We start from the raw sequence: 26,802 nt of genomic DNA, 5'->3' as shown, positions 1-26,802 counted from the left end.
TAAGGCAGTGATTCTCAATGGGAAAGGGGAGGTGCTACTGGCATCTAGTGGGTAGAGGGGCCAGGGATGCTGCTAAACATCCAGCAATGCACAAGCAGTTTCCTTGCACACCCCATCCCACCCCCAAAACAAAGAATTGTCAGCCCAAAATATCAGTAGTGCCAAGGTTGAGAAACCTGTCTGTGGATATGTAAATCCCCAGGGCAAGGGATGGTTGTCATTCTTAGAACAGAAGATAGAGTAGTATTGTTGATATTTGTGTCCAAAGTCTAGGGAGCTTTGGATACACAGGCCTTCTGGATAAATGGACTTCATATTACTCAGTGGAACAGCCAGGTAGCCAGCCTCCTTTGACAGTTATTAGGGGTATCTGATTAGTCAGGCAGCATTTATTGCAACTTGTTCTGCACCAAATGCTACAGTGAATACAGGGGAGAAAGAAGGCAGCTCTCTGCTCTCAAAGAGCTTAGAGTTTCAATAGTCAGATATACATATGTGTAAGTATAGTACAGGTGTTGATGGAATTTTAAAATAAAGAATGAAAAATATTGTTTAGAAGTGATTTTTGGAAAATTAGTTATTTTATTTCTTTTAAGTAAAGGGGAATCAATGTATAGAAAAGGCATTCCACATTATGTATGTGGGAGTGGTGCAAACAAAAGCAGAGATCTTAGAGAATGAGCAAGAATGTAAGCAGACACAGCTTAACTTCAGTGAAGGTACCATGTTAAGAAAAACTGAGTGATGTTTTGGAGTGGTGGCTCTAAGGAGTAAAGTTGTTGCAGTGAGAACATACATTTGCATTATTAGAGAGCCATTTGTGTGTGACTGTGTGTGTGTGTGTCTGTCTGTCTGTCTGTCTTTTGGAGGAAGGATTATAGTGCAGTGAGATAGAAGTATGGCAACATCCAGGAGACTGTTTCATTTGCACAGGTTGGAGGTAAGAGACTTGATTTTAATGTTTATTAAGAATTTTTAAAAATGAAATTAAAAGCAAAGCTAGGTTCCTTCTTTCCCTTATGTGTATGTTCTTGGGAGAGGTGGGGAGTTGGAAGGAACAGCCAGAAATGGTCCTCTGGAAAGGAGAATGGTTTTACTGAAGATGCTCAATCGTTGGGTTTCTTTTCTCTTCCCAGGAACTTCGAGGAGTGTCCAGCAGTTTCTGGCTATGTGTGACAGGGGTGAAACTTGCGAAGCGGTCAAGCACACAGGAAGGACTTTGAACTACCGGAGTCTCCCCCATCGTTCCAGAACAGATGCCTCCCAGGGAGCATGGTCAGAGACCAATCAGCATATTGGCGCCAGATTCCTGACTACTCCAGGGTGCAAGCCTCAGCTAACCCACACTGCCACACTACCAGAGAGACACCAGGGCCTTCAGGTTCCTCATGCTCAGTCCTGGGAGGATCTTTTCCATTCACCCTCCCACCCTCCCATTGTTTACCCTGCGTCCCTACCGTCAAGCAGTCTTCGGGTACCCCTGAGGTCAGCTTGGAATTCAGGTCCTGTTCCAGGGTTCCGAGCCCCTGGTCCTCGAAGAGTAGATATGCCCCCAGATGATGACTGGAGGCAAAGCAGTTATACCCTGCAATCTGGGCACAGGAGGACAGGGAGAGAGGAGTTTCTGTTTGTTCTAGCAGATGCTCCTGGAAGAGAGCAGATCAGGGCTAGAGCCCTGCAGCACAGCAGGTGGTAAAGGTCACCTCTTTCCTCTCCTGGAGCCACAGCTTTCTCTGTTAAACTGTACTGCAGCAGAGTTGGTACCCTGCATCCCTGCTGGGGCTGTGCTAGTCTCATCTCAACATAGAGTTGGCACCTTCTCCTAGGGGTGCCAGGAACCGCTAAAGAGACCTGGCTCTTTGAGAGGGAATATTTGAAATTCCAATTTCCATTCACCTAGCAAAAGGAAGCAGCTGCTGTTTAGGGCTTTATTTGACCCACCTTAAAGATGAATCCATATTACTCTGGACACTAGCCATTCCTTAGGATCTTAGGGTCACCATTTTATTCCTGAATACTCTATGCCCCCACCTCCACCTGAGCCCTCGTATTCTGTTCCCTATTATATTACCAACTTCTTTGTTTTATCCACCTGTCCCTATTACCTGACCTTCTGTCTTCCCAATCCCCCATCCTTGGAGGGACACGTAGCCCTGTAGCCTTGGTCTTGACCACATCACTCAGGCTAACCCACCTGCCCAGATTGTCCTTCTGCCCTCAAACTTTTGGCCTAGAATGCGAGGCTGCCAACACAACAATTGCTCTTCTGAACAGATGGAGTCAGGCACACTAACATATCCTCCTGTCCTCAGCAGCAGAGCCATTACTGCCACTCGCTCAGTCGCCGTTGTAAACCCTGAGAGTCAGCTGAACTATTTTAGGGCCAAACATACTGTTTTTGTAAAGTATTTTTCGTTAATAAATCTATAAGATAGTTCTATTTAATTCCTTGTCACTTAATTGTCTATTTAATCCCTTTTTTATGCTCTTGCTCTTTTGTATTGGGGTGGGGAAGCCTGGAGAAGCAAGAAATACCAATCCCCAGTGGCCTGGGGCTCTGTGTATGGCTTTTGACTGAGTGAAAGTGAGGAGCCAAAGAGGAATTGAAGGATAGTTGAAGGGTATATATTCAAGGTAGGAGTCAATGGGTCCTAATATGGAGTGACTTTCCTTGTTATTATTACCACTAGTATATTTTCTATCCCTTTCCTGCCAAGAGGCATTGAACACATTACACACTTTCTCCTTCCCTCCTTAGGGAGATTTTCTGGGGATTCAAACTCCTCTTACAAACTCACTCCTGATCTAGGTACTCTTGGTGCCCTCCCTCTACAAGTTTGTGATGCACCTTGTATCCTTTCCTTGCTCTCTTCCCATGGCTGCCCCTCCCCTTCCCCTGTGGAATTATTGCACTTCCATGCCAGAAAGATCCATTTTCACCCCTGCCTCACTCCCAAATTCACCTCCCTCTAAAAAATATTTTGTGAGTTCCCTTTGCAAAGAATATGCATTGGGCAATTCTCTTCTCTTTTACCCCAGCTCTCACGATCACTGAGATTGACGAAATGAAGAGGTAGAAAGGTGCTCTTTGAGACCTTTGAACAACTGCTTATCTAATTATCACCATCTATTATGAACAGATTCTGAGCACATGTAGTTATTGAGCAGGAGGATGGGCAGGCATTTCTCACCCTATGCTACTTGAATCCTATGCCATCAAGATATATAGATCTTAGTGGGTATGCTGGTCTCTGCTCATGATCTAGTACCTCTCCTGGTGTCATACACACACTCTTCTTCTAATAATTACTGATTGAACAGTCAGTTCTTTTTTTTTTAAATTAATTAATTTATTTTTGGCTGCACTGGGTCTTCGTTGCTGCGCACGGGCTTTCTCTAGTTGTGGTGAGCGGGGGCTACTCTTCGTTGTGGTGCGCGGGCTTCTCATTGAGGTGGCTTTTCTTGTTGCGGAGCATAGGCTGTAGGTGCGTGGGCTTCAGTAGTTGTGGCTCTCGGGCTCAGTAGTTGCGGCACGCGGGCTCTAGAGCTCAGGCTCAGTAGTTGTGGTGCACAGGCTTAGTTGCTCCACAGCACGTGGGATCTTCCTGGACCAGGGCTTGAACCCGTGTCCCCTGCATTGGCAGGCAGATTCTTAACCACTGTGCCACCAGGGAAGTCCCGAACAGTCAGTTCTTGCCCCACTACTCCGTTCCCCATGAATGTCCGTCTCTATAAAGTTTCCATAGAAAACCTGGGCCCACATTTCTGTATACGCAGAGAAATACCCTGTGAGGTATTATGAGGAACTAATTTCCAATTCCCTACTTACCCCTCTGCCTTCGGAATCTCTGTTTTCTGAATGAATCAAGAGGGAGGCTGTGTCCTTTTCAGGTGAATTCTGTACTCTTTGAACATCTCTTGGTGTCATCCCTTCCTTTCTTTCCTCTTACCTGTTTTGATTCTTAACCCTTGGAGCCTAGTCTGCTCTACCTGCATTGTTACTCTGTGCCTCCAGACTCTTGACAGTTCCAGGCTCGAAACACAAGGGTCAGTCAGATTCTCTCTCAGACTCCATTCTGAACTGTTGCTTTGCTCTAGAATCTAGAATGCTTCCTCTATTTCTCCTTTCAGTTACCAACCAAAGTACCCGGATTCGGTAGTCAAATTGTTATATATTTTTTCTCTATTAGTAGGAGATTCTTAGGTTTGATCAAATCTCCCCATCTTACTGGGAGCTCCATAAAAGCCGGTGTCGTATTCCCTAGCACTCATTCACCGCGGCAACTAGATGCAGACAGCCATCTCTTCTCACTCTTTTGTTTCTTCCTGCCCAGAATTTTCACCTGATCCCTTGGCTCGTCCCGTTTTCCTCCTAGCCTCAGTAATTTTGCCCAAGTCCCTAGAGCCTGCTCCGCCCCCGCCCCCGCACGCGCGGTGCATGCCGGTCTTAGCCCCTCTGTAGGGAAAGAGGGTCCGCCATGTTCCCCGGCGGCGCCGCCGCTTGGCTCTGGTAGCCGCCGCCCCCGCCCCCAACCCCGCCCGGCCCAGCGCCTAGCCGAGCCCCGGGCCCAGCATGGCCGCCCCGGAGCCGGCCCGGGCTGCACCGCCCCCACCCCCGCCCCCGCCGCCCCCTCCCGGGGCTGACCGAGTCGTCAAAGGTGAGAGGTGGACGAAGCCCTGAGGGCCTGGCCTGAGGAGGTAGCTGTGTGAGGGCGGGCGGGAGACCGTCCCCTCCGGAGCGGGCCCGGAAGGGCGGGCGAATGACTGGCTGCCTCCCTTGGGGAGTGGCCCCTGGGCGGGCCCCTGCTGGGCTGGGCTGAGTCGGTGGCAGCGGCTCCGAGGTCTCTCGCTTGCCTTCAGGCCGTGGCGGGGGTTTCGCTCTGGGGGGGTCTCCTAGCCGAAGGGGTGAGGCTATTAGTCGCAGTGAGCCCCTTTCTTTTCCTGCCCGGTCTGTCAAAAGCGGCCCAGAGGCCGCGATTAGCTTCCTGCACCGCGACAGCTGCACGCCTGGCTTGCCGGGGCGGACCGAGGGGCTCGGAGACCTTCAGCCACGCGGGGCCGGGCGATGAGCAGTCAGAAATCACCTCGGCTTTGGCCCACGTCTGCTCCCCAATGACAGCCGTCTGCCCTATTCGCGCCTAGTTAGCGCCAGCCGCAGGGGTTCGCGCTCGGCCCTCAGGTGTCACCTCGCGCGGAAATTGGGGGAACTGTATGGGATCGGACAGGGGTGAAGGGACGAGCCAGAATTTGGGGGCCCCGGCGTTAAGTGCAGAAAAGATGGAAAAAAAGACAGCATAAAAGAGAAAAAAGCTTCAGGTATAGGAAGAAGCATTTACCTAGAAAACTGTCAACACTCTTTGGTCAAAGGCCAAGAGAGGTTAGCCCTCCTTTGCAGGCAGACACCCACACACTCCCCCTAGAAGAAAAAATTAAATATTTCTCAGCTGGTGCAGAATTTATGGTTGTTTAACGACCACACGTCAGCAGATTAATTTAAAATAGAGAAATTGAGGGCTAATTGAGAGTTGTTTAAGATGTCCATGCTCTCTGGGAGAGCCCATCAACTTCACGCACTGCTGCGGAGGTGAAAAACATAATTTGAAATGATTTTTTTTTATCCTGTAGCTTGGTCAATAAACTGAAATCATTTTAGAATAAAGGTTTCCTTATTGTATCACATTTATTTTTGAAAGATAGGTATTTCTTTTGTTTGTTTTATTTATTTATTTCATTCAGCTTCTTAAGTATACTGGCACAATGTAAACACTGTTAGCCCAGTTTTGGAAATCTGACTAGACATGTTTCAATTAAAATATTTAAAAACAAGAAAAGCTTTTTCCTTTGTGTTTTTTTAATTTTAATTTGTCAATTCGAGTCTCCTTTAATAATAACACTAATTTGTATCTAGGCTATGTAGATAATTTAAAAAACTTAATAGTATATCTCTTCGGGCCAGTTATTGGAATGAACTTAAAAAAGAGTTTATGGAATCCTTGTCCTGAGAAATCTTTTAAAAAAGAGAAAGAAAAAAGATTGGTAGTTAGGCATTCATCCTATCGTGAAATCCTGAAGTTCTGTGGGGGTGGGAATAGGAGACATGGGCTGCCTGTTAATTTGCTGGCAGTATACTTGTGCTGTCTGTTAATTTCCCTGGGTACTTTTCACCCTACTATTAGATGGGACAGCCAGTCACATTGCTGAACAGTGAGTTTATGCTCTCCTTATGCTTGTGAATCTTCTTGTTTCTTGTCATATATGTGGTAATATTTCCCTTGTACTGCTTTAATACAGTAAAAATAAGATTTCAGACATAAGGCATATTCCTTAGGGGTGAGTTCTGAATGCAAGACACAGTCATGTTTGCAGTTTATTGGTATGAAATAAAAGTCATTTGATTTAGGTAAATAGGAGTTTGTTGGTAAGAAAATTATAGTTTAGTAGAGCTCATGGATATAAGATCTCATGTGCTTTGTAGTATATTCTTCAACACAACTTTCATTTCTTCATGGAATTTGTTAGCTAGTTGCAATGACTGATATGGATCACATGCTTTAGATGTAGTGTGCAACAGACTGGTTTGCGCTGCTCGTGGAGTCTCTGGCTTCCTTGGAAGTTACTGGGAAACTTACCTTTCGTACAGAAATCTCCTTTTAGATTTCATCTTCAAGCTTTTCTTGTCTTTCTCAGTCAATAATTGTACTCTAATGTTGCATTTGATGACAAAGAACACCAGTTTCCTGAAGATATATGACCACAGTGCTAGTTCAACTTAGGTTTAACTTGTTAAAAATCCAGATTTCTTTTAAGTCCAGCATGTGCTAGTTTTGCATCAGTACCATTTCATAGTAGTAATGTTATGGAGACCATCGCTGACGTTGAATACAAGTAGTCTTTTACTCCCTGAAACTTTTCCTTGTCTCTAAATTTTATACTCTTACATTTACAGTCAGGAGGCCTATATTTTATGGTCACATAGGTTTTGAAGGGGAAATAGGTCTTTCTGTGTTTAATGTCAAATGCCTGAAATTCACATCATGGGAAATTTGAGATCTTAGAATACTATAGGTGATTCATGTATAAATTATCTATTCACTGAAATTATTAGTGGTAATTCCATATCCCTGATTATGGGTGATTAGGTTTCCTGGTTAGTTAAAGCAGTTCAGTTCTGAGCCTGCTCCAGCTGGTGGCTCTGGTTAAATTCTGTTTGAAAGTTGGTGTAGCCCAAGTGGTTTAGGTGATTTAGTATGCCCTCTTGACAATTTTCTGTTAAGCATTTTTCTATCTTTAGCTAAGATAGGAAGTTAAAAATAAGAAAATAGAAACAAACTAGGAAAAACAGCTAGTTGTATTGGCGTGAATGCCTTATTGCCACATCAGCAAAATTGGTGTGTATAATTTAAGTATAAAACCCTGAATTTATGTATATTGCTCTCCCTCCTCGCCCGGAAATTTGCTTGACCTGAATTGTTCAGGTACTTCCTTTTCTATCCAGATACTTTTTTTTTTTTTTTTTTTTTTTTTTTTGCTGTATGCGGGCCTCTCACTGTTGTGGCCTCTCCCGTTGTGGAGCACAGGCTCCGGACGCGCAGGCTCAGCGGCCACGGCTCACGGGCCCAACCGCTCCGCGGCATGTGGGATCTTCCCGGACCGGGGCACGAACCCATGTCCCCTGCATCGGCAGGCAGACTCTCAACCACTGTGCCACCAGGGAAGCCCTCCAGATACTTTTAAAATGTACTTTTTGCTGTATAGATGAGGTCCCAGATTTGTAAAACTAGATTATCCCTTGAGATTATTAAATCTTTTACTCCTGATACAAAAATTCACCATTATCGCTTAGAATGCATTGTCTATATTGTGTATATGTTCATTTTAGCACCCACAATGTAACTCACTTTTGCATTCAACGTGTTTTCTTTATTTCATAGGTTATATTATCCTTATCTCTTAAATTATCAGACTTTCAGATTGAACCAAAATGCTAAAGAGTGTGCGTTGTAAGTTTTTTAGCTATTATATATCTGATGGGCAGCCTTATGATTCATTTAGGTTCTCTTGCCAGCTGCCCTGCTTATAAATCTGAGGCTAACGTGTTTTCCAGTACCTTAGCTTTATTAGGATTGCTTATTTTCATTACAGATTTTTAGATGACCCACATAGGTCTTGGGGTCGCATAGCTACTTCAGTGTTTTTTGCTAGTTCTATTTCATTATATTTTAAAGCAACTTGAATTTTAATTTTTGTTTACAAAAGCTATTTTGTGGACTTACTATCTAAAAAAGATAACTCTTGAAAATGATTTTTCTTTTTCTTTCCACCTTCGTTAAACTGTTCAGCATACTAAAATAAATCTTCAGTACCATGTGTCCTAGAGAAAGCAAAGGAACAGAGAATATTGTGTGTGTGTGTGTGTGTGTGAGAGAGCGAGAGAGAGAGAGAGAGAGAGAGAGAGAGCGCGCGAGCGCGTGAGAAGGATAGAGAACACTGGCCACAAGTCATCTTAGAAGGAAAACGCCAAGGAGGAAATACAGCTGCTCAGTAGTGAGGCAAAAGCTTTAGGTTCAGAGCTATTGAATGAATTGGCAAGAGTTATAAGGAAAAGTTTGGTGAAAGAATTTTGATTTATTAGACGAGGTGTGTTTTACTGCCAATCATATGACTTCATTTCATTATAAAAATGTTTATTTATACACAGAGATGAAATAAGCTAAAGCTAATTGGCATCCTTGTATGGTATGTAAAATTTATTTTGGAAATTCAAAGTAATCAAATAGCAAATATTTATTTAATGCCTGCTGTATAGCTAAAAACTGTAGGGAAACAACAGAAGTGTGAAAGATAAAAATATAGTCTTGGTCCTTGGGGAAATAAGTACTCATGAAAAGTTAATCATTTATGTCATAATGCTGGGTGTGATTAATAATTGCCAGGTAAGTGGCAGACCCAGCAAGCTGAATTCAAAGGAGGTAGTGATGACTCTGGACTGGAGTGGTCTAGCAAGGGTTTGTATAGGAGGAAAGAGGCCTTGAAGGATGGGTAAGATTCAAATAAGCAAAAGATTGGGACCATTTATTTGTGCAACATTTATGGAGTATGTGCTTTGTACCAGACATAATACTAGGCATTAGGGATACAGAATTGAATTAAGTAAGATAGATTCTCTTGGAGGCAGTCTGGTGGGGGAGACATTATTGCAAATAAATAATATAATGAATTTGGTACAAAGTGCTGTTGGAGCTGTAAAAAAGGAATTAACTGTCTTAATTGGAGGGAGACTTTACTGAAAGGATTATGTTTTGAGGGCAGCCTTAAAGGATGAGTAGAATTTCTCCAGATACAAGGTAGGGCTGGGATAGAGAAAATATTTTCTGGTAGAGAAAACAGCAGCAGAAAGGCATGGAGTTTGAAGAAAGCATGAAATGTGTGACAGTATTGTGTAAAGTTCTTGGCAAGCAGGAGATGAAGTTGGAAAGGATTTTTTGTACACCAAGTTGAGGATCTGAAACTTAAGCTAAGCAGTATAGCCTCTGGATGATTAAGAACACTGGATGATTAAGCCTCTGGAGTCAGACTGCCTGGGTTTGAACCTAGTTCTACTTTAACCTTTTCACTGAGGACAAGATACTTAATGTCACCAACACTCAATTTTCTCATCTGCAAAATAGAGTTAATAATATGGGATTTTTGAAGGATTAATAGAGACAATTCATGTAAAATTTGTACCGCACTGCCTGGCCTGACACATGGTAAGTACTCAACTAATGGTAGCCATCACCATTATTATTATTGAAGGTTTTAAAGTAAAGGAATGACCCAGTATTTTGGTTTTTGAAAGCCAACATGATATTGTGTAGAATGAAATATTAGAATGGGAGAGGCTTAAATCAGGATGTCAGAAGATTAATGGAGTAGTCCAAGTGCAGAATGACCACAGCATGAATTAAGAGAAAGAGAAAAACCAGATATGACACAAATTCTGAGTAATATTAGAAAGTAGATATATTGGATCAGTGAGTGGGTGTGGGAATGAAACAGGTGGAAGAGCAAACCTTTTTGAGAAAACAGTAATCAGACTAATTTTGCTTTAGTGATTGTTTGAGCATTGGTAGTTGAAAGCAGAAGAGATTGGAGTGACATGGAAGATACTGGGAATGGTTAAGAAAGACTTTGAAAATAAGTTTCAGGCTTTTGTTCCCTTTACTCTTTAGTCCTTAGGAAACCACCCCAAATTTTGGGGTAGATTTATCTACCTATGCTTTGTACAAAAAAGGGGAGGAAAAGTAGAGATTTTAGTTAGAGTTTTCTCGTACACAAAGTAATAAGAACTTGAACTAGCATTGCAGCAATGGAGGTGTTAAAAAAAAAAAAAAGAGAATTTGAAGAATCAGTAGGACTTGGAGTCCAGAAAGAGAACAATGACACCAAAATTTTAAGTCAGAGTAACAGAGAATGATGATACCATAACAAAAATAAGCCAGGAAGGGGAACCAGTTTTTGAGGGAAGGTTATTGTGTTCAAAGAACCACCACAAATTAAAAGGAATCCAAGGGATACCTGGAAATTTTGAAGACAGTGTTGTAGGATCTGCTGAATCTTTCTTTAGAGCATGCTTCTACCTGTGGCATCTGAATGGGTTATACCGTTCTTGGTGAAGAGGAGAGTTTTGATGACTCTTAGAAGAACATTGTTATTGTGTTGGTATAAGATAGTACTGGAGTAGCATTCTGAAGAACTCAGCTTCAATCATGGCTCTACCCCTTACTAGTTGAAACACCTTGAGAGAGCCATTAACTTATCTGAACCTGTTATCATATTTGTGCAATTGAGATAAAACTTGCCCTACGAAACTCACAGGATGTCTCTGAGAATCATAGCATTATGTATGTGAAAGCAGTTTGTGAACTGTAAATAAAGCACTATAAATATATTGTTATTGCTACATAAATTAGTGTAAGATAAGTAATTTAGAAACTGTAACTAATGTATCATTAATTCAGTAGACATTAGTATCCATGTTCTAATCACTAGGTATGTAGAGATGAAAGACAGCTCCCTCGCCTTCAAGGAGCTCATAAGCTTAAGGGGGAGACAAGATATTTACAGTACAATTGATAAGTGCCATGATGTAGGTGTGCATCATATGCTTTGCTATGGGACCACAAGGAGGGGGCACCATTAACCTAGCCTGGGAACAGGAAACGTTTTCAAGAATTGGAACACTGAAATGAGGTTTAAGGACAAGGAGAAGTTAGACAAAAGGTGGGAATAGTGTACCCCCAAATAATAGGGCGTGCAAAGTACAGAGATTTTTTTAAAGTGATGTATTAAAAATGAAGATTAAATATCTGAAGTATAGAATGTGTCCGGAATGTGAGTAAGTGGCAAAAGGTGAGGGTTGGAGATGTAGGGAAGGGTCAGATTACAAGGGATCTCATATGGTATGTTAAGAGACACAATTTGGATTTTATATGATGAAGCCAGTCTTGAAACGGGAGGATGTTGAGATTTGAATTTTAAAAAGTATTCTGAGTTATTGTGAAGCATGGGCAAAATTGCAAAGATTTTAGTAATTTTAGAAAAAAAAAAAAGTTCTTATTCAGTGTCTCAGGACCAAAGGGACAAAACCAGATCAGAGAATTATTTAGGACCTATTGGCCATGTTAGGGCAAGGAAGAAAAAGACTTCTAGGATAATTTCCAGATGAGTAGCTATATTGGTGATAGTTTAGAGGGAAAGTTCATACATTAAGTTTTGGACTTATTAAGTCTAAGATACTTACGGAACATCCAAATGAAGCTATTTGATAGTTTAATAAGGATTTGGAGTTTAGGGGCAGGGTCTGGACTGAATAATCTATTTGGGAATCCACAAAATACAGATTTTAGTTGAAGCCATAGTTATGAATGAGAGGAGTGTGATATGAGGGCCAAGGACAGACTCCTAGGTCACACTATCCTAGGACCAGAAAAAGGACTAGAAGTTCATGAAATAGGCTGATCAGGTATGACCAGAGAATTAAGAGAAAAACCAGGTGAGTGAGTTCAAGAACCCAAGAGAGGAGAGAGATACAAGGTGAAGGAATAGAGCAGAAGCCAGATAAATGTGGATTGAGGAAAGTAGACAAAAAAGTGATAAAATGAAGCTATACCCTGTAGATTACTCTTTCAAGAAGCTTAGTTGTAAAATAAGGGATATGTATGGTAGAAACAGGGATTAGGAGTAAGGGAGAATTACTTGTTGGGGTTGTTTTTAAGATCATAGAGACTTTAGTACAGTCTCCCCTCAGTATCTGTGGGGATTTGGTTCCAGGATACCCTCCCCATTCCGACATCCGTGGATGCTCAAGTCCCTTATGTAAAAGGTTTTAGTATTTGCATATAACCTACCTATATCCTCCCATTTACTTTAAATCATCTCTAAATTACTTATAATACCTAATACAATGTAAATGCTATGTGAATAGTTTCCAGAGAGGCAAATTCAAGTTTTGCTTTTTGGAACTTTCTGGAACTTTATTTTTAAAGTATTTTCTATCCGTGGTTGGTTGAATCTGCACAGGCAAGCCTGTGGTTGTGGAGGGCTGGCTGTATGTTTATCTGCTCAAAAGGAAGAACCAATGGAGAGTCAGAGGCAGAAGAAACAGAATAGGGGCATGGGTGGGTGGGAAGGGTGAACTGAAGTGAAGAGGTTGGGGGAGTGGGATTCAGAGCACCGTAGAATGTTTAGTATTGGATGGACGGAATACCTCTTCCTTGATAGGAAGAAATGTAAAGTGGATACTGGCATAGATGTGGATGGAGAGGGACAGAAAAGTGACATTTTGTCTGAAGGTCTCAATTTTCTCTGAAAAAGATGCAAGTTGACTACTGAGTAAGAGAGAAATTAAGTGTAGGGTTCAAGGAAGAGGTGATCATTTGAAATCTCCACTGAGGAGAATGGGAGAGAGCACAGACTAGAACATTTAGTAGGATTGATGGCAAGTGCTAGTGACCAACTAAGTTGGAGACCGTGAATTTGTAGTAGCACTGAGCTGTTGTTGTTTTTTTTTGTGGTACGCGAGCCTCTCACCGGTGTGGCCTCTCCCGTTGCGGAGCACAGGCTCCGTATGCGCAGGCTCAGCGGCCATGGCTCACGGGCCCGGCTGTGGGTCACGGGCCCAGCTGCTCCGCGGCACGCGGGATCCTCTCGGACCGGGGCACGAACCCGTGGTCCTCTGCATCGGCAGGTGGACTCTCAACCACTGCGCCACCAGGGAAGCCCCACTGAGCTGTTTTGATGTTTTTATACTTAGCATCCAAGTTTAGAAACTAACCCATCCAAGAATTGGAGTTTTGTAAGTAGGGTAGGACAAAAGGACTTTAAACAATTCAGGATGTTGTTTAAAAAGTGGGTGGGTGATGGAATAGCTTCAAAATTGCAGCAAGCAAAGGTATCCAGAAGGGGGTTGATTAGGAGACGTTGTCCACGTTCTTGATATAATTGGAGAACAGATGAAGAAAAGGGAGTGAATCTGAAAGGATTAGAGATTTTGATCATGGAGTAAGAGATTAGAATTCAGGATTTCAGAGCTGGAGCAGAAATTATGGTTAAGGCTAGGGGAGTTGAAGTAGAATGGAGCTCAGACCTCTCAGTTCTTGGGTTTATGTAAGTCATCCACATGGACATTGATGATGGTGGTGTTTAGAGTGGAGAAGGCTTTCGAACCAGGAAACTAAGTTTCATGTGAGAGATTACCAGAAATTTAGTAGATGGCTGGGACAAGAATAAACTAGCCAGAAGTCACAAACCTCAAACGAGGAAGCATTTTCTTCTTCACGGGAGTGATGATCTTGGAAGTGGTAGTGGGGAGCTGAAAGAAGACTGTAGCCTTTTCTGCTCAAATAGTGGAGTGTGGAAAAATGAGCATCATCAACTTTGAAAAAAGTGTTTCAGAGGTGTTGTCCTTCAGGAGGACTAAGATTTAATTAAGCTAGAGAGATGAAGACAGCATTCTGTGAAGAGCTAAAATGTGTGTGTGTGCATGTGCCCACGCATGTGCACACAGGAAAGAAGGGTGGATTTTTTTTTTTTTTTATAATGGGAATTCTGCAGGCCTCAATGAAGAGGATTGGGAGGGAGGAGAACAGCCTGAGGATGGCATGGTGTGAACAAAAGAGATACAGAGAAAAAAATCAGGAGGAACTTTATTTTGGACAGTTGCCAGTAATGGCAATGGTGAGAAGCACAGACATCTGAGTGATACTTTCGAGTAGTTTTCAGGTGGCACAGGCTGCACCTCAGTTGGTGTTGGAGGCCTCACAGGGCTAATAGTTTGCAGCCTTTGCTTATAGTTGGGCAACAGGATTAGTTAAGTCCCAGGATTCCTTACCCATTAGTAGAAAAAGTAAGATCTCTGCTCTTCCCCCATCCTTGATCAGTCTGTGTCCCTGGTTTATTTTTTCAACTTCCTACATTAAATTTTTTAAGGCCTTGTCTATCAGCCACCATATATTATATCTGAATTAAAATACCTTGTGAAGGTTATTGATTACAGATAGGACCTTCATGCCAAAATTTGTGTTAAAGGAAATTTTTCAACAGAACAGTTTGGTTAAAGTGAATATTACCAAATTAAGTTTTCTAGTGTTGGAAACTTGGTGATTTTATGATTTTATATATAGTTCTTTAGGTTGTTCAAGCTAATCCTCCATTTTAGCCATTTCACTTATTGACCATTCACATTATATTTACATACATTTATGTACTGGTTTTTCCCTATCTCAAACATAGAAGAGTTGGAAAAATAGTCTGAAAATAAGGAGAAAAAAATATATAGGATGAAAACCTTAGAAAAACAGGAATAGATCGCTGAAGATGAATTAGAAATGTAAAAAACCATTTAAAACCTGAACTTAGATGGAAATGCTTTAAAGTACCTTAGGAGTTGATGGTAGTAGTTGAGAATATTAATTTTTGATGGAAAAAATTTAACCCTCTATTGACCAACAGGGTCAGTAATTAATTTCCTATTAGGCCAAATTCTATTTGGTCAGTTTTCTTTTGCTTAGTTAGATCACCTGCTATGGCTCCTTTCACCAACTGCCAAAGAGCACAATGCCTTTTTGCCTCTTATTTTCTTATTTACTGATATATTAAAACATTCTTTTGAAACTCTCTATTCTCCACTATCAGTGTTGTGTTGTTAGAACAACAGTTTTTCATCTACTTTTACCTATGGTGGCATTTCTTCACCCCTCAACCTGTACCAATTCCTTAAAAAGTATCCCAACTGGTGTTGAAATTTAAAAGTATGCGTTGAATTGAAAAAGAAGTGGAAAACATAGGCTGGAGGCAGTTTATACTTTTTTTCCCCAGATGAATAAAGACATTCTGACTCTTGGTTAAAGAGGAGCAATAGCTCAGTGTGACTTGCAGTGGGGCATTCGCAATGTGCATGAAAACATGCAGTACCACAGGCCACTGGCTGAGTGGGGCAGAGAGGGAGATTGTCTCCCAGATGGGTTTTTAGGAAGTTCTGTATTTTGAACAGAATTCACCTGTTAGTGGACTTACGTTGTTGATTATTAGGAAGTATGCGTAATCTAGAATGCAACATTTTAAACAGTATCTTTTTTCCTAAGTAGAGGAAAAATTCTCTTGGCCTGATGAGAAAAATATCCCATCTTGATCTCAGAAATTTGTATTTAAGAGATATTTAAACTTTTCATTTTCATGATGTCCCAAAAGTAACTTTTATTTAGTAATTGTTAAATTTTGTAGTTTTTAAACAATTGGTTTACTGTTAGGGGCAAATTTGGTTATAGCATATAGTATAATGGTTTGTTTAATCTTTGGTTGGAGAAGAATATAAGAAAGGTGTTTTTTTTTTAATTGGAATCTGACATACTTTAAAAGGGGGAACAAAATGTATTTTTTTTTTTTTTTTTTTTTTTTTTTTTTTTTGCGGTAGGCGGGCCTCTCACTGTTGTGGCTTTTCCCGTCGCGGAGCACAGGCTCCGGACGCGGAGGCTCAGTGGCCATGGCTCACGGGCCCAGCCGCTCCGCGGCATGTGGGATCCTCCCGGACCGGGGCACGAACCCGCGTCCCCTGCATCGGCAGGCGGACTCTCAACCACTGCGCCACCAGGGAAGCCCAAAATGTATTTTAATGTCTTATTCTAGATGCAGTAAAAAGTAATGGGAATAGATGTGTTCTAAAGAAGGGGGGGAAAAAAAGCAAGTTCAAGTTTTGTTTTACTAAGTATCAAAAAAGATGAAAGCAAGAGGGATTGATGATTTCAAAGTCTTTTAGAAATGGTTGATATCCCTCTGCCTTAGTTTTTATCTCACTTATAAGAACTGAGTTCTTCCTAAATTTTTTTCCTCCAATGAGAATGTGGTTATTTACTCTTCTTAGGTAATTGATGTAATTCTAACCCAGCCCCCTGTTTTTAGTTTAAGTTGAACTGTGAAGAAACAGTTGGTCCTATACTTTTCCAGTCTTCTGCATAATAATTGATGATCACAGTGATGGCCCTGAAACATCAAGAAAATACTATGTACTGTATGCCCAAATATAAAGTGACTTTTTTCTTTAAAATTTTTACTTCAGAAAAGAGAGATCTGCCTTACATTTGAGTCTATAGGTAGACTAAATTCTTACTATAAATTTCTCTCTTGCTTTCTTTTTTTTTTTTTTTTTGCGGTACGCGGGCCTCTCACTGTTGTGGCCCCTCCGGTTGCGGAGCACAGGCTCCGGACACGCAGGCTCAGCGGCCATGGCTCACGGGCCCAGCCGCTCTGCGGCATGTGGGATCCTCCCGGACCGGGACACGAACCCGTGTCCCCTGCATCGGCAGGCGGACTCTCAACCACTGCGCCACCAGGGAAGCCCCCTTTTAAAAAATATATATTTATTTATTTATTTAGACGAGTTGGGTCTTTGTTGCTGGGCGCCGGCCTTCTCTAGTTGCAGCGAGTGGGGGCTACTCTTTGTTACGGTGCGCGGGCTTCTTGTTGTGGAGCACGGGCTCTAGGCGTGCGGGCTTCAGTAGTTGTGGCTCTCAGGCTCTAGAGTGCAGGCTCAGTAGTTGTGGCTCACAGGCTTAGCTGCTCCACGGCATGTGGGATCTTCCCGGACCAGGGCTCGAGCCCGGGTCCCCTGCATTGGCAGGGAGATTCTTAACCACTGTGCCACCAGGGAAGTCCTCTTGCTTTATTTTGAAAAACAAAGTACTGTTTGGTAAAGGTCCTAAAACTACTTCAATCCAAGCTGATTTTGAATGCATAAAGAGGTCATTTGTTGGATTCAGTAAAAAAGGAATAAAAAATTTTAACAGATATGTAGTAACTTTTCCTAGGTATATGACCTCAAAATTGTAGTAGATACCATTGAAAATGGACATTCACGTTTTCCATTCCATTTAACAAATATCAGTTTAAAATCAACATTTTAAATCTCATTTCATTTAAACAGGAGCAAAGTATTTTCAATTATAGTGAAGACAAAAATCATTGTACTATTTTTTGTTGAAAATTCCCAGTATATGAAGAAGATAATAATGTTTAAAGACATTATAACTTTGACCTAAAACCTTGCTAATGTGTTTGAAAAAGAGAATGGTAATACAGTCATGAGAAGTGAATCACAGGCATGAGAGAAAAGTATTGATTTTAACATTATGAGTAAGAATAAGTGACTGGATTATTCATTGACAATGGATTTAGAGCTTTAGGTTGAAATCAGTTTGTCTTTTGTTTTTTCATCTGGCGTTTCTTATTATGATTAAATTCTCATGAATAGAAAAAAGCAAATATCAGTTTAAAACAATACAGTTGGTAATTACTTGTGGAAATCGTAAATATATGCTACAGGAGTATAAAGGCCAACTATTTCAGTAGTTAGACAAATGGAAATTGTGGCTTAGGATAAATTTGCAGTGATAGCATTGAATATGTATTTAAAAAGTGCTGTATCTCGGGCTTCCCTGGTGGCGCAGTGGTTGAGAGTCTGCCTGCCCATGCAGGGGACACAGGTTCGTGCCCCGGAGCAGCTGGGCCCGTGAGCCATGGCCGCTGAGCCTGCGCGTCCGGAGCCTGTACTCTGCAACGGGAGAGGCCACAACAGTGAGAGGCCCGCTACCAAAAAAAAAAAAAAAAAAAAAAAGTGCTGTATCTCAAACAACTTAAATGGAAGTGAGGATGATTTGCTTTTGAGAAGTATGTTAGATGACTCAAAAAATGAATCCAGTGATAAGGAATACACTGATGTCAAAAATGTGTGTAAAGATTTCGAATGAAAGTATTTTATGAAACATGAAGGTAAGAGAAAAAGCAGTATTTCAAAATTATCGTGATTTATTAATGTTATTTTAAATCTATATGTGCATCTGAATTAATTTAAATTCCATCAATAAGCATTTAGCTGTTTTAATCTATATCCCTAGAAGTTTCTATTCAAGTTGGTCAGCAGGCATTGTTTTATATTTTTTTAATAGGAAGTTGGTAGATCACTTTATATTTGGGATTTCTTTCTATTCATGCTTATGTGGTATTAAGTTATATTTATTGTACTTCATTTAAGATGAAGAGTGTATGTTTTGAGAATTCTACCAAAAAATGTTTTGGCTTAAAGAAAAAAGCTTTAGTTATCCTGAAAGAACTTTTAATTTTGTGAGAGAGTTTATTTCTCTAATAATTCTTCTGTTATATATAGATTATTAAAAAGGAAGTATAGTTTGATTACTCTTTTTTAAAAAAAACTTTTAAAAAATTAATACCCCATCCAGTAAATGAAGAAGCAAAACAAAAACTTCAGCTTTTCAGTTTTTACTATTATTTACCTAGATCCATTGATTAGTTTTTATGTTCATATATTAATAGTGATTTATTTTTTATTAATTAAAAAAAATTGCAGCTGTCCCTTTCCCCCCAACGCATCGCTTGACATCTGAAGAAGTTTTTGATATGGATGGGATACCCAGGGTTGATGTTTTGAAGAACCACTTAGTAAAAGAAGGTCGGGTAGATGAAGAAATTGCACTTAGAATTATCAATGAGGGTGCTGCCATTCTTCGGAGAGAGAAAACCATGATAGAAGTAGAGGCTCCAATTACAGGTACATTTCTTTATGTTTTGGATATTATTTTTTTACTGCACCATTATTTACTTATCTAAATATAGAGCTGTTTCTTCTTCATATTGTATACTAAATTAATATTACATGGACATTATCTTGAATTTCCAGATTATTTTCTTTTTAAAGTTTTTGCCTGTTTTCAATGAATAAACATGATCCTAAATAATCTGAGTGCAGAAGTTAGTCTAATATGCTTTTGTGAAGGTTTCATTAGTTGTGTTGGCCATCACTGAATTTGATTCAACAAATACTTACTTACTGTGTTTTCAGTCATTAGGGGCAAATACCTCAATGCTGTATCAGATACCAAAAGTGATCATTTAGAAGTCAACAGAAAGTATGGAGTTAGAATGGAGATTTTACTGCCACCATTATAATTTTGTCATCCTAAGACATGCATGCTTGGCTTCCTAAATAGGAGCTTTATAAAGTTAGATGAAAATTTTGTCACTGACTACAAATTTCATTACTTTTGTTATATCTTGTTCTAGATCTTGAGCACATGAACACTTGTGTATACATCATCCCTATCATGACTCTTCATAGATTACTTCCTTCTTAGACCTTTCTTGACAGAATTTTACACTATCTCTTATATAAAATAAATAAGAATTTAAGTAAAATTTGTTATTTCAGAGTTTTTTTTTCATATCTAATAATCTTCTTGTTTCAGTGTGTGGTGACATCCATGGCCAATTTTTTGATCTGATGAAACTTTTTGAAGTAGGAGGATCACCTGCTAATACACGATACCTTTTTCTTGGTGATTATGTGGACAGAGGTTATTTTAGTATAGAGGTAATAATCATATACTGTCATTTGATTTGCTTTTAAGTGTTATCATAGATGATTTCCATTAATTCCTAATAAAATAAGTTCCTTAAATTACCTGTATTGGGTTCTTTTTAATACCTCTGCATATTCTAAAGTTTTTAGTGAAGCTACTATTTATTCCTCTTCTGTCTTTCAAACTATTCTTTTAATTTTCTGTGTGCCACTCTTAATGTAATTATAATTGCCATTTTTCCCAGTGGAAATTGTAAGCAAACTAAGGGGTCTTTATTGCCCTGTTATCTAGTGGCCCTAAGGAGCTAATGCGATTTATCTCTCTTGCCCCTAAAGGCATTCACCCATGCAAAAAAAGATTAATTGTATTTTTTCCGATTAAATAAAATATATTACAGTGCTTTTATTGCTTAATCTCTAGTACTTCTATCCCTCCTTCCATAGCAATTAAAACCCAAGTATCTCATATAGAATCTTTATGCATTCTGAAAGTATTTGTTTTAAAAAACTTGAGACATTAAAATGACCTGTTGATTATCACTTAACAGTAGATGGTTCTTTTTGCTCCTTTTACTTTTCTAATTATGTAAATTAAAATAAGATATAAATATAGAACAATTTGTATTTTCTAATATATGCATCTCTTTCTTTCCTTTTTTGAAATGAAAATGAACCCTATTATAAGGTCTGTAACTTCCTTTTTTCATAAATCCCTATGCTGTGATGTCATTCCAGGTAAATAATTATAAATTTACAGCATCATTTTTAATAGCTGCATTGTATTCCATTGACTAAACAAGTCACAGTCAATTTAATCAAATTCTTATTGTTAGGCATATAAGGTGTTCCCAGTTTTTTGCCATTATAAGTGATGCTTCTGTGAGCCATATTATTTATACATCTTTATATACTTGCCCGATTATTTCTACAGGACAGATTCTTACAGGTAAAATTGTTGGGTAGAAGCTCTACAAATAGATAGGTGTGTTAGCATTAATGTGTTTCAAGCATATTCTGAGCACTTAATACACATTGATTAATCTTTACAACAAAGTTATGAGGTAAGTACTATTATTTTATCCATTTTATAGAGGAGTCTGAGGCTTGGAGAGGTTAAATAACTTGCCCATGGTCATATTATTAGTAAGTGGTGGAGCTAGGCAGTTTGACTCTAAGCCTGTGCTCTTAACCATCTCCCCCACTAGATACTGAAGCTTTACCTGGTGAATTTCCATGCCGATTACTGTTGTTTAATTCTCCTCCAGTGTTTTCAACCTCCTTTCTGAGGTATGCTAGGTTCCTTAGTAGGGAAGAGAGCTCAGGGCTCTGTCCACCCAAATTCCCTTGGGAATTTTATTATCCTTAGTTGTTCCTCTTTCCATTCATAGTTTCATCATCAGCCTCCTCAACCTTCCCTGGCGCCTTCAAGAAAACTAGAAAATTGCCCTCCTTAATAAAAAGATTGGGGGCTTTTTTAAAAAAAATTCTATTCTGATTGGGGGCTTTGACAAAAACAATAAAATAAAAAATTTTAGGAAGCTTAGTTGGTACCTGAGCATGTTGGTATTTGTCTGTATTAGCGGGTTCAGTAGCTGACTCTTTTTTAATATATTTTGTTATAAGAGGAAAATAGTAAAGAATCAGAATAAGGAAAAACGATAGGTGTTTAATAAGTATTTCTCCAGTTTAATTATTTTTTTCTTGTGAATAAAATGAAGATGTGAATAGTTTCACATTTCGTATACCTTAACTTGTTTAAAATAAAGTTTGTGGGAATTCCCTGGTAGTCCAGTGGTTAGGACTCTGCGCTTTCACTGCCACGGGCCCGGCCTCTATCCCTGGTTAGGGAAATAAGATTCTGTAAGCAGTGCGGCCAAAAAAATAAATAAATGAAGTTTGTTTTTTCTTTTGGTATATGATTGTGTAAACCAAGCTTATTTACATATGAAATAGTCTTTCCTTTTTTTTTTAGCCAAATAAGTAAAATGTGAGTCTGTTTCTTTATTTTTTTTAATTTTATTTTTTTAACATCTTTATTGGAGTATAATTGCTTTACAATGGTGTGTTAGTTTCTGCTTTATAACAAAGTGAATCAGCTATACTTAGACATATATCCCCATATCTCCTCCCTCTTGCGTCTCCCTCCCACCCTCCCTATCTCACCCCTCTAGGTGGTCACAAAGCACCGAGCTCCCTGTGCTATGCAGCTGCATCCCACTAGCTGTTCTACATTTGGTAGTATATATAAGTCCATGCCACTCTCTCACTTCGTCCCAGCTTACCCTTCCCCCTCCCCGTGTTCTTAAGTCCATTCTCTACGTCTGCATCTTTATTCCTGTCCTGCCCCTAGGTTCTTCAGAACCATTTTTTTTTTAGATTCCATATATATGTGTTAGCATATGGTATTTGTTTTTCTCTTTCTGACTTACTTCACTCTGTATGACAGACTCTAGGTCCATCCACTTCACTACAAATAACTCAGATGGACACTTAGGTTGCTTCCATGTCCTTGCTATTGTAAATAGAGCTGCAGTGAACATTGTGGTACATGACTCTTTTTGAATTATGGTTTTCTCAGGGTATATGCCCAGTAGTGGGATTGAGTCTGTTTCTTATGTTAGGTGTATTTAGGGAAAAATAGCTGCTGTACTGTTTTAATTTTCTTTTTATTAAGAAATTGCATTATCTTTGAATCATTTCACATAATAAGCACCTACATTATATAAGGCAACATTCATAACCAACAATGTAAACATAAAGCATGGTTATTCTCTTCATTAGGCAGCATGGCATAATGTTTAAGATCAGAGGATCAGAATCCTATCTCCATTACTTAGAGGTTTTGTGATTTCGGACAACTTACTTAAGCTCTTTGCTTCAGTTTCCTCATTTGTAAAATAGAGATAATATTATATACTTCTTAGGGTTGTTTGAGGAATAAAGGAGGGGAATTAATTATATAGTGCTTGGCACATTATGAGTACTCAATAAATGTTAGCTGCTATTATTTTTGACATTGTTATTGTTTTATTTATTGGTATACCTAAGGAGGAGACCAATCTGCTAATTGTTTTTACAGCAAACAATTTGTAAATCTAAAGTAATTAAATTATTTGACTCATTCATTCAACAGATATTTATTGCTCTTCTACTGTTTGCTAGGTGCTTTTCTAAGAGTGGAGAATCAGAAGTGAATAAGATGACAAAGTCCCTAATTTCATGGAGCTTATGTTTTAGTAAGGGACAAAGAGAAAAAGATAATAAAAAGATAATGAAGAGTGATAGAGATTGTAAGGGTAATAGGGTTAGAGGAAAAGAAGCAAAGATCAAACAGCTTAGTTAAACAAAAATATAAGATTAATTCACTGGAAACATTTTCTTTTGTAGTGTGTCTTATATTTATGGGTCCTGAAGATTCTATACCCAAGCACATTATTTCTTCTGAGAGGCAACCATGAATGCAGACACCTTACTGAATATTTTACCTTTAAGCAGGAATGTGAGTACTGCCATGAGAAATATTTCACTTCCTCAATATTCTTTTGGAGTGATGTGGGTAGTAAGAGTTTGAAGATTTTACAGTGCAACATGTAAGAACAGATTTTGTGTCCAAATGTGTAAAGCTTTGAGGAAGATTGTCTAGCGTTCTCTAGTGTTTAATTTTATTCAGATGTTTTCATTTCAGTATTTCCTATTAAGTTTGATTTTTACATATGTACCTAGGAACAGTTTTGAGCTCTGTATGTAGTTTTAATGTTAAAATTATTTTTTCTAACAGGATGAATATAAACCAGAATAAAAGAAATATTGCGTTGGAGATTTCTCTCCATCAGTATTGAGGCGTTCCCATGAAAATTCTTAGCAAACTAATTATCCTGTCATCATTACAGATTGTTTTATTTATTTTTTAATTATGCAGATTGTTTTAAACACACTATTAATGAATGGAAGGTCTTAACCTACAATGTTTACCCCATTTCTCTCTTAAATTATTATGGCTGTGGTAATCTAATAGCTATAAGCAACCATATGGTGTGGAGCAGTGTTTGACCTTTTTTCACACCTCATAGCTGTGTACTTGTTAATATTCATGGCTGTATTAAGTCTTAGAATTAAGATTTAAAATTAGAAATAACTTCAGAATTATTGAGGCTCAAAACATGATTCAATAAAGATCAATATAGTGATGGATAATGGCAGAGGTGGCAAACTTATATAACTTCAAGGATCGGGTGGGTAACCTAAAGAATATAAGATGAGACCTGGAAAGTGCATGCTTGACCTAAAAGCAATCAAATTAAAATTTTTATTAAACCACAGTGTTGGAAAACAGATCTGTCAGCAGACTATCAGTTTATAACCTCTGGTTGCTGGATATAGATTTTCTCATATTTGAATGTTACAATATTAAAAAGTGAAGTAGGAACTAAGTTCCTTTTTTTCCTTAGATGAGGAACAAACCGTCCCCCAAAATCCCACCCAAAACATAAAATATCCAGGAATTTAAAAGTATAAAGGAGCAAGGGAATGTGTATGATATCTACTTAAAAGTAGATGAGAGTTTAATTTGGTAGATTCTTTCTTGTGTTATATTGGCTTCTTGCTTCACTGCCCATTTTAAGTGTTCATTGTAGGCTAAAGGAAACCCGCTGCTCCTCCAACATATGAATAAAATCTTTTTTTTAATTGGATGGACCTTGAGTTTTGTTGTGGTGATATAGTAGTCTTGCCTGTAACAACAAAGTAGTCACTGACTCTTAGAATAAAATAAAGTATTAACACTTTTAACTTTTAGTTCTAATTTTGCCTTTCTTGGCCTATATAGGTAAAGAGTTGAACTATTTTTAGAGATTTGACTTATTTATTTTTAGTAACATTTTATGACTATCTGCTGCATACACAAAATAAATTTAGAGAGAGCAAATATTTTGTCTTCACAAGATCAATAACATTGCTTATCCTTCTTGAATCTTATGGGGCAAGATGCTGGCCTTTTTTAAAAAAAATTTTTTATGCAGTAAAATTTACTCTTTGTGGTGTTTAGTTCTGAGTTTTGACAAATGAATAGAGCTGCCTACCACCACAGTCATGATACAGAAAAGTTTTATTGTCCCTTAAATTTCTCCTTGCTGCCTTTTTATACTCACCCCTTTACCCAGTCTGAACCCCTGGCTGCCATTTGGCTGTTTCCCGTATCTTTAATTTTCTTGCCTTGGTTTTAATAGTCATGTGTATACACACACACGTTTTCAAAATGATCAACAAGTTATGCAGTTTTCAATTATTGATTTTTTTTCTTTTTCTAGGTAAAATTAAATATTCAGAAAGAGTCTATGAAGCTTGTATGGAAGCTTTTGATAGCCTGCCTCTTGCTGCACTTTTAAACCAACAATTTCTTTGTGTTCATGGTGGACTTTCACCAGAAATACACACACTGGATGATATTAGGAGAGTGAGTATATATTTTAGTTCAAAGAGTTGATTCCTATTTATAGTATTTTGTTGGGTAGAGACTAGAAGCTTCAAACCTCTCTTCACTGCCAAGATTAGGTAATGGTAAAAATTAATATACTGATATTTTATGGAAATATCTTCTAACCATTCAGAACAATGTAGTACGGACAGTATTCAAAGTTGGTACCGCTTTCCTATGTCCATTCCATTCTCACTTTTTGACAAGTTATTTCTGTTCTTTGTTTCTTTCTTTTCTTCTTTCACAGTTAGATAGATTCAAAGAGCCACCTGCATTTGGACCAATGTGTGACTTGCTATGGTCTGATCCTTCTGAAGATTTTGGAAATGAAAAATCACAGGAACATTTTAGTCACAATACAGTTCGAGGATGTTCTTATTTTTATAAGTAAGGAAAGATATCCAAGTTTAATCACATTGTAGTTGTTAAAATAGCATATGCTTCATATAGAAAGTCATTATTTTACTTAATTTACTCTTTTTCCCCACAGCTATCCAGCAGTGTGTGAATTTTTGCAAAACAATAATTTGTTATCGATTATTAGAGCTCATGAAGCTCAAGATGCAGGGTAAGAATTCTGTTTCCCTGACCCAAATTAACACCTTATGTACAAATCAAACTTAGTAACCATGATTGATGCTTTACGATGCATATTAAGCTATTTGTTTTGCAGCTATAGAATGTACAGAAAAAGTCAAACTACAGGGTTCCCTTCATTAATAACAATTTTTTCGGCACCTAATTACTTAGATGTCTACAATAATAAAGGTAAGATGTTGTTGATAAAAAAAATTGTTAAACGACTTAATATATAAATTGACTTATTTTTTTGAAAATATAATAGAAAAGGGGTATTGTTTGAAACTGTAACTATCCAAATCTCATTATAAAAAAAGTATAAGATATAAGGGAGGGGAGAGGGCAAGAAATAAAAATCCAAAATGTGAAACTTAAGTCATATGTAACCATTCCACAACTTGTCATTCACAAAAGCTGCCTTGTGAAAGAATGTTCTGAGGTAACTACGTCAAGCAAAAATAAACATGATTTTCTCAAACTCCCCTTTCTTAAATCTTCCCCCTTATAGTCAAGAGACTGTTTTCTTGTTTGCATAAAGTTGCTGTTGCTGCTTTGACCATTTCATGTATTTGTACTGCATAGTTGTTTATCATGTCTCTTGTTTTATGTTCACTGATCTAGGTTTTCTTTCCCTTTCTTATTCCCCACTTTTATCTCTACTGCCCCGTGATGATTTGTAGTTGAGGCTTTGATTAAGTCAATCTGACCTCCTTTCAGGGATACATTCTTCCCTTTCCTTTCTTTTTACTGATCTTTCTTCCTTTTTTCTTACATTTTTTTTTTTTTTTTTTTTTTTGCGGTATGCGGGCCTCTCACTGTTGTGGCCTCTCCCGTTGCGGAGCAC

The 26,802-nt window shown here is 38.8% G+C and overlaps 2 protein-coding genes and 1 long non-coding RNA gene across 18 annotated transcripts in view; 2 read left to right on the top strand and 1 right to left on the bottom strand.

Moving 5' to 3' along the window:
• The window catches only part of USP54 (ubiquitin specific peptidase 54), a 100,320-nt gene extending 97,865 nt beyond the window's left edge, over positions 1–2,455 (top strand). For all 9 annotated transcript variants that reach the window (XM_055081328.1, XM_028481752.2, XM_055081327.1 and 6 more), the window contains one exon: positions 1,137–2,455. In XM_055081328.1, coding sequence (XP_054937303.1) covers positions 1,137–1,696 — 560 coding nt within the window. In that variant the 3' untranslated portion in view covers positions 1,697–2,455. The remainder of the gene's footprint in view (positions 1–1,136) is intronic.
• Positions 1,740–4,902, bottom strand: LOC129391670 (uncharacterized). The gene is made up of 2 exons (XR_008616257.1): positions 4,646–4,902; positions 1,740–3,765 (listed from the first exon to the last, which is right to left on the bottom strand). It is a non-coding gene; the product is annotated as an uncharacterized lncRNA (long non-coding RNA).
• Positions 4,399–26,802, top strand: part of PPP3CB (protein phosphatase 3 catalytic subunit beta) — a 48,084-nt gene continuing 25,680 nt past the window's right edge. For 2 of the 8 annotated variants that reach the window (XM_028481765.2, XM_028481764.2), the window contains exons 1-8: positions 4,399–4,658; positions 18,899–19,099; positions 19,794–19,918; positions 23,294–23,405; positions 25,213–25,358; positions 25,627–25,766; positions 25,870–25,947; positions 26,053–26,147. In XM_028481765.2, the coding sequence (XP_028337566.1) occupies positions 4,574–4,658; positions 18,899–19,099; positions 19,794–19,918; positions 23,294–23,405; positions 25,213–25,358; positions 25,627–25,766; positions 25,870–25,947; positions 26,053–26,147 (982 nt within the window). In that variant the 5' untranslated portion in view covers positions 4,399–4,573. The remainder of the gene's footprint in view (positions 4,659–18,898; positions 19,100–19,793; positions 19,919–23,293; positions 23,406–25,212; positions 25,359–25,626; positions 25,767–25,869; positions 25,948–26,052; positions 26,148–26,802) is intronic. The other 6 variants (XM_028481762.2, XM_028481761.2, XM_007110853.4 and 3 more) reach the window with 5 other exon arrangements.

Source organism: Physeter macrocephalus, chromosome 20 (genome assembly GCF_002837175.3).
Source record: "Physeter macrocephalus isolate SW-GA chromosome 20, ASM283717v5, whole genome shotgun sequence".
NCBI classification, from domain to species: domain Eukaryota; kingdom Metazoa; phylum Chordata; class Mammalia; order Artiodactyla; family Physeteridae; genus Physeter; species Physeter macrocephalus.
This window is presented reverse-complemented; position numbering and strand designations above follow the sequence as displayed.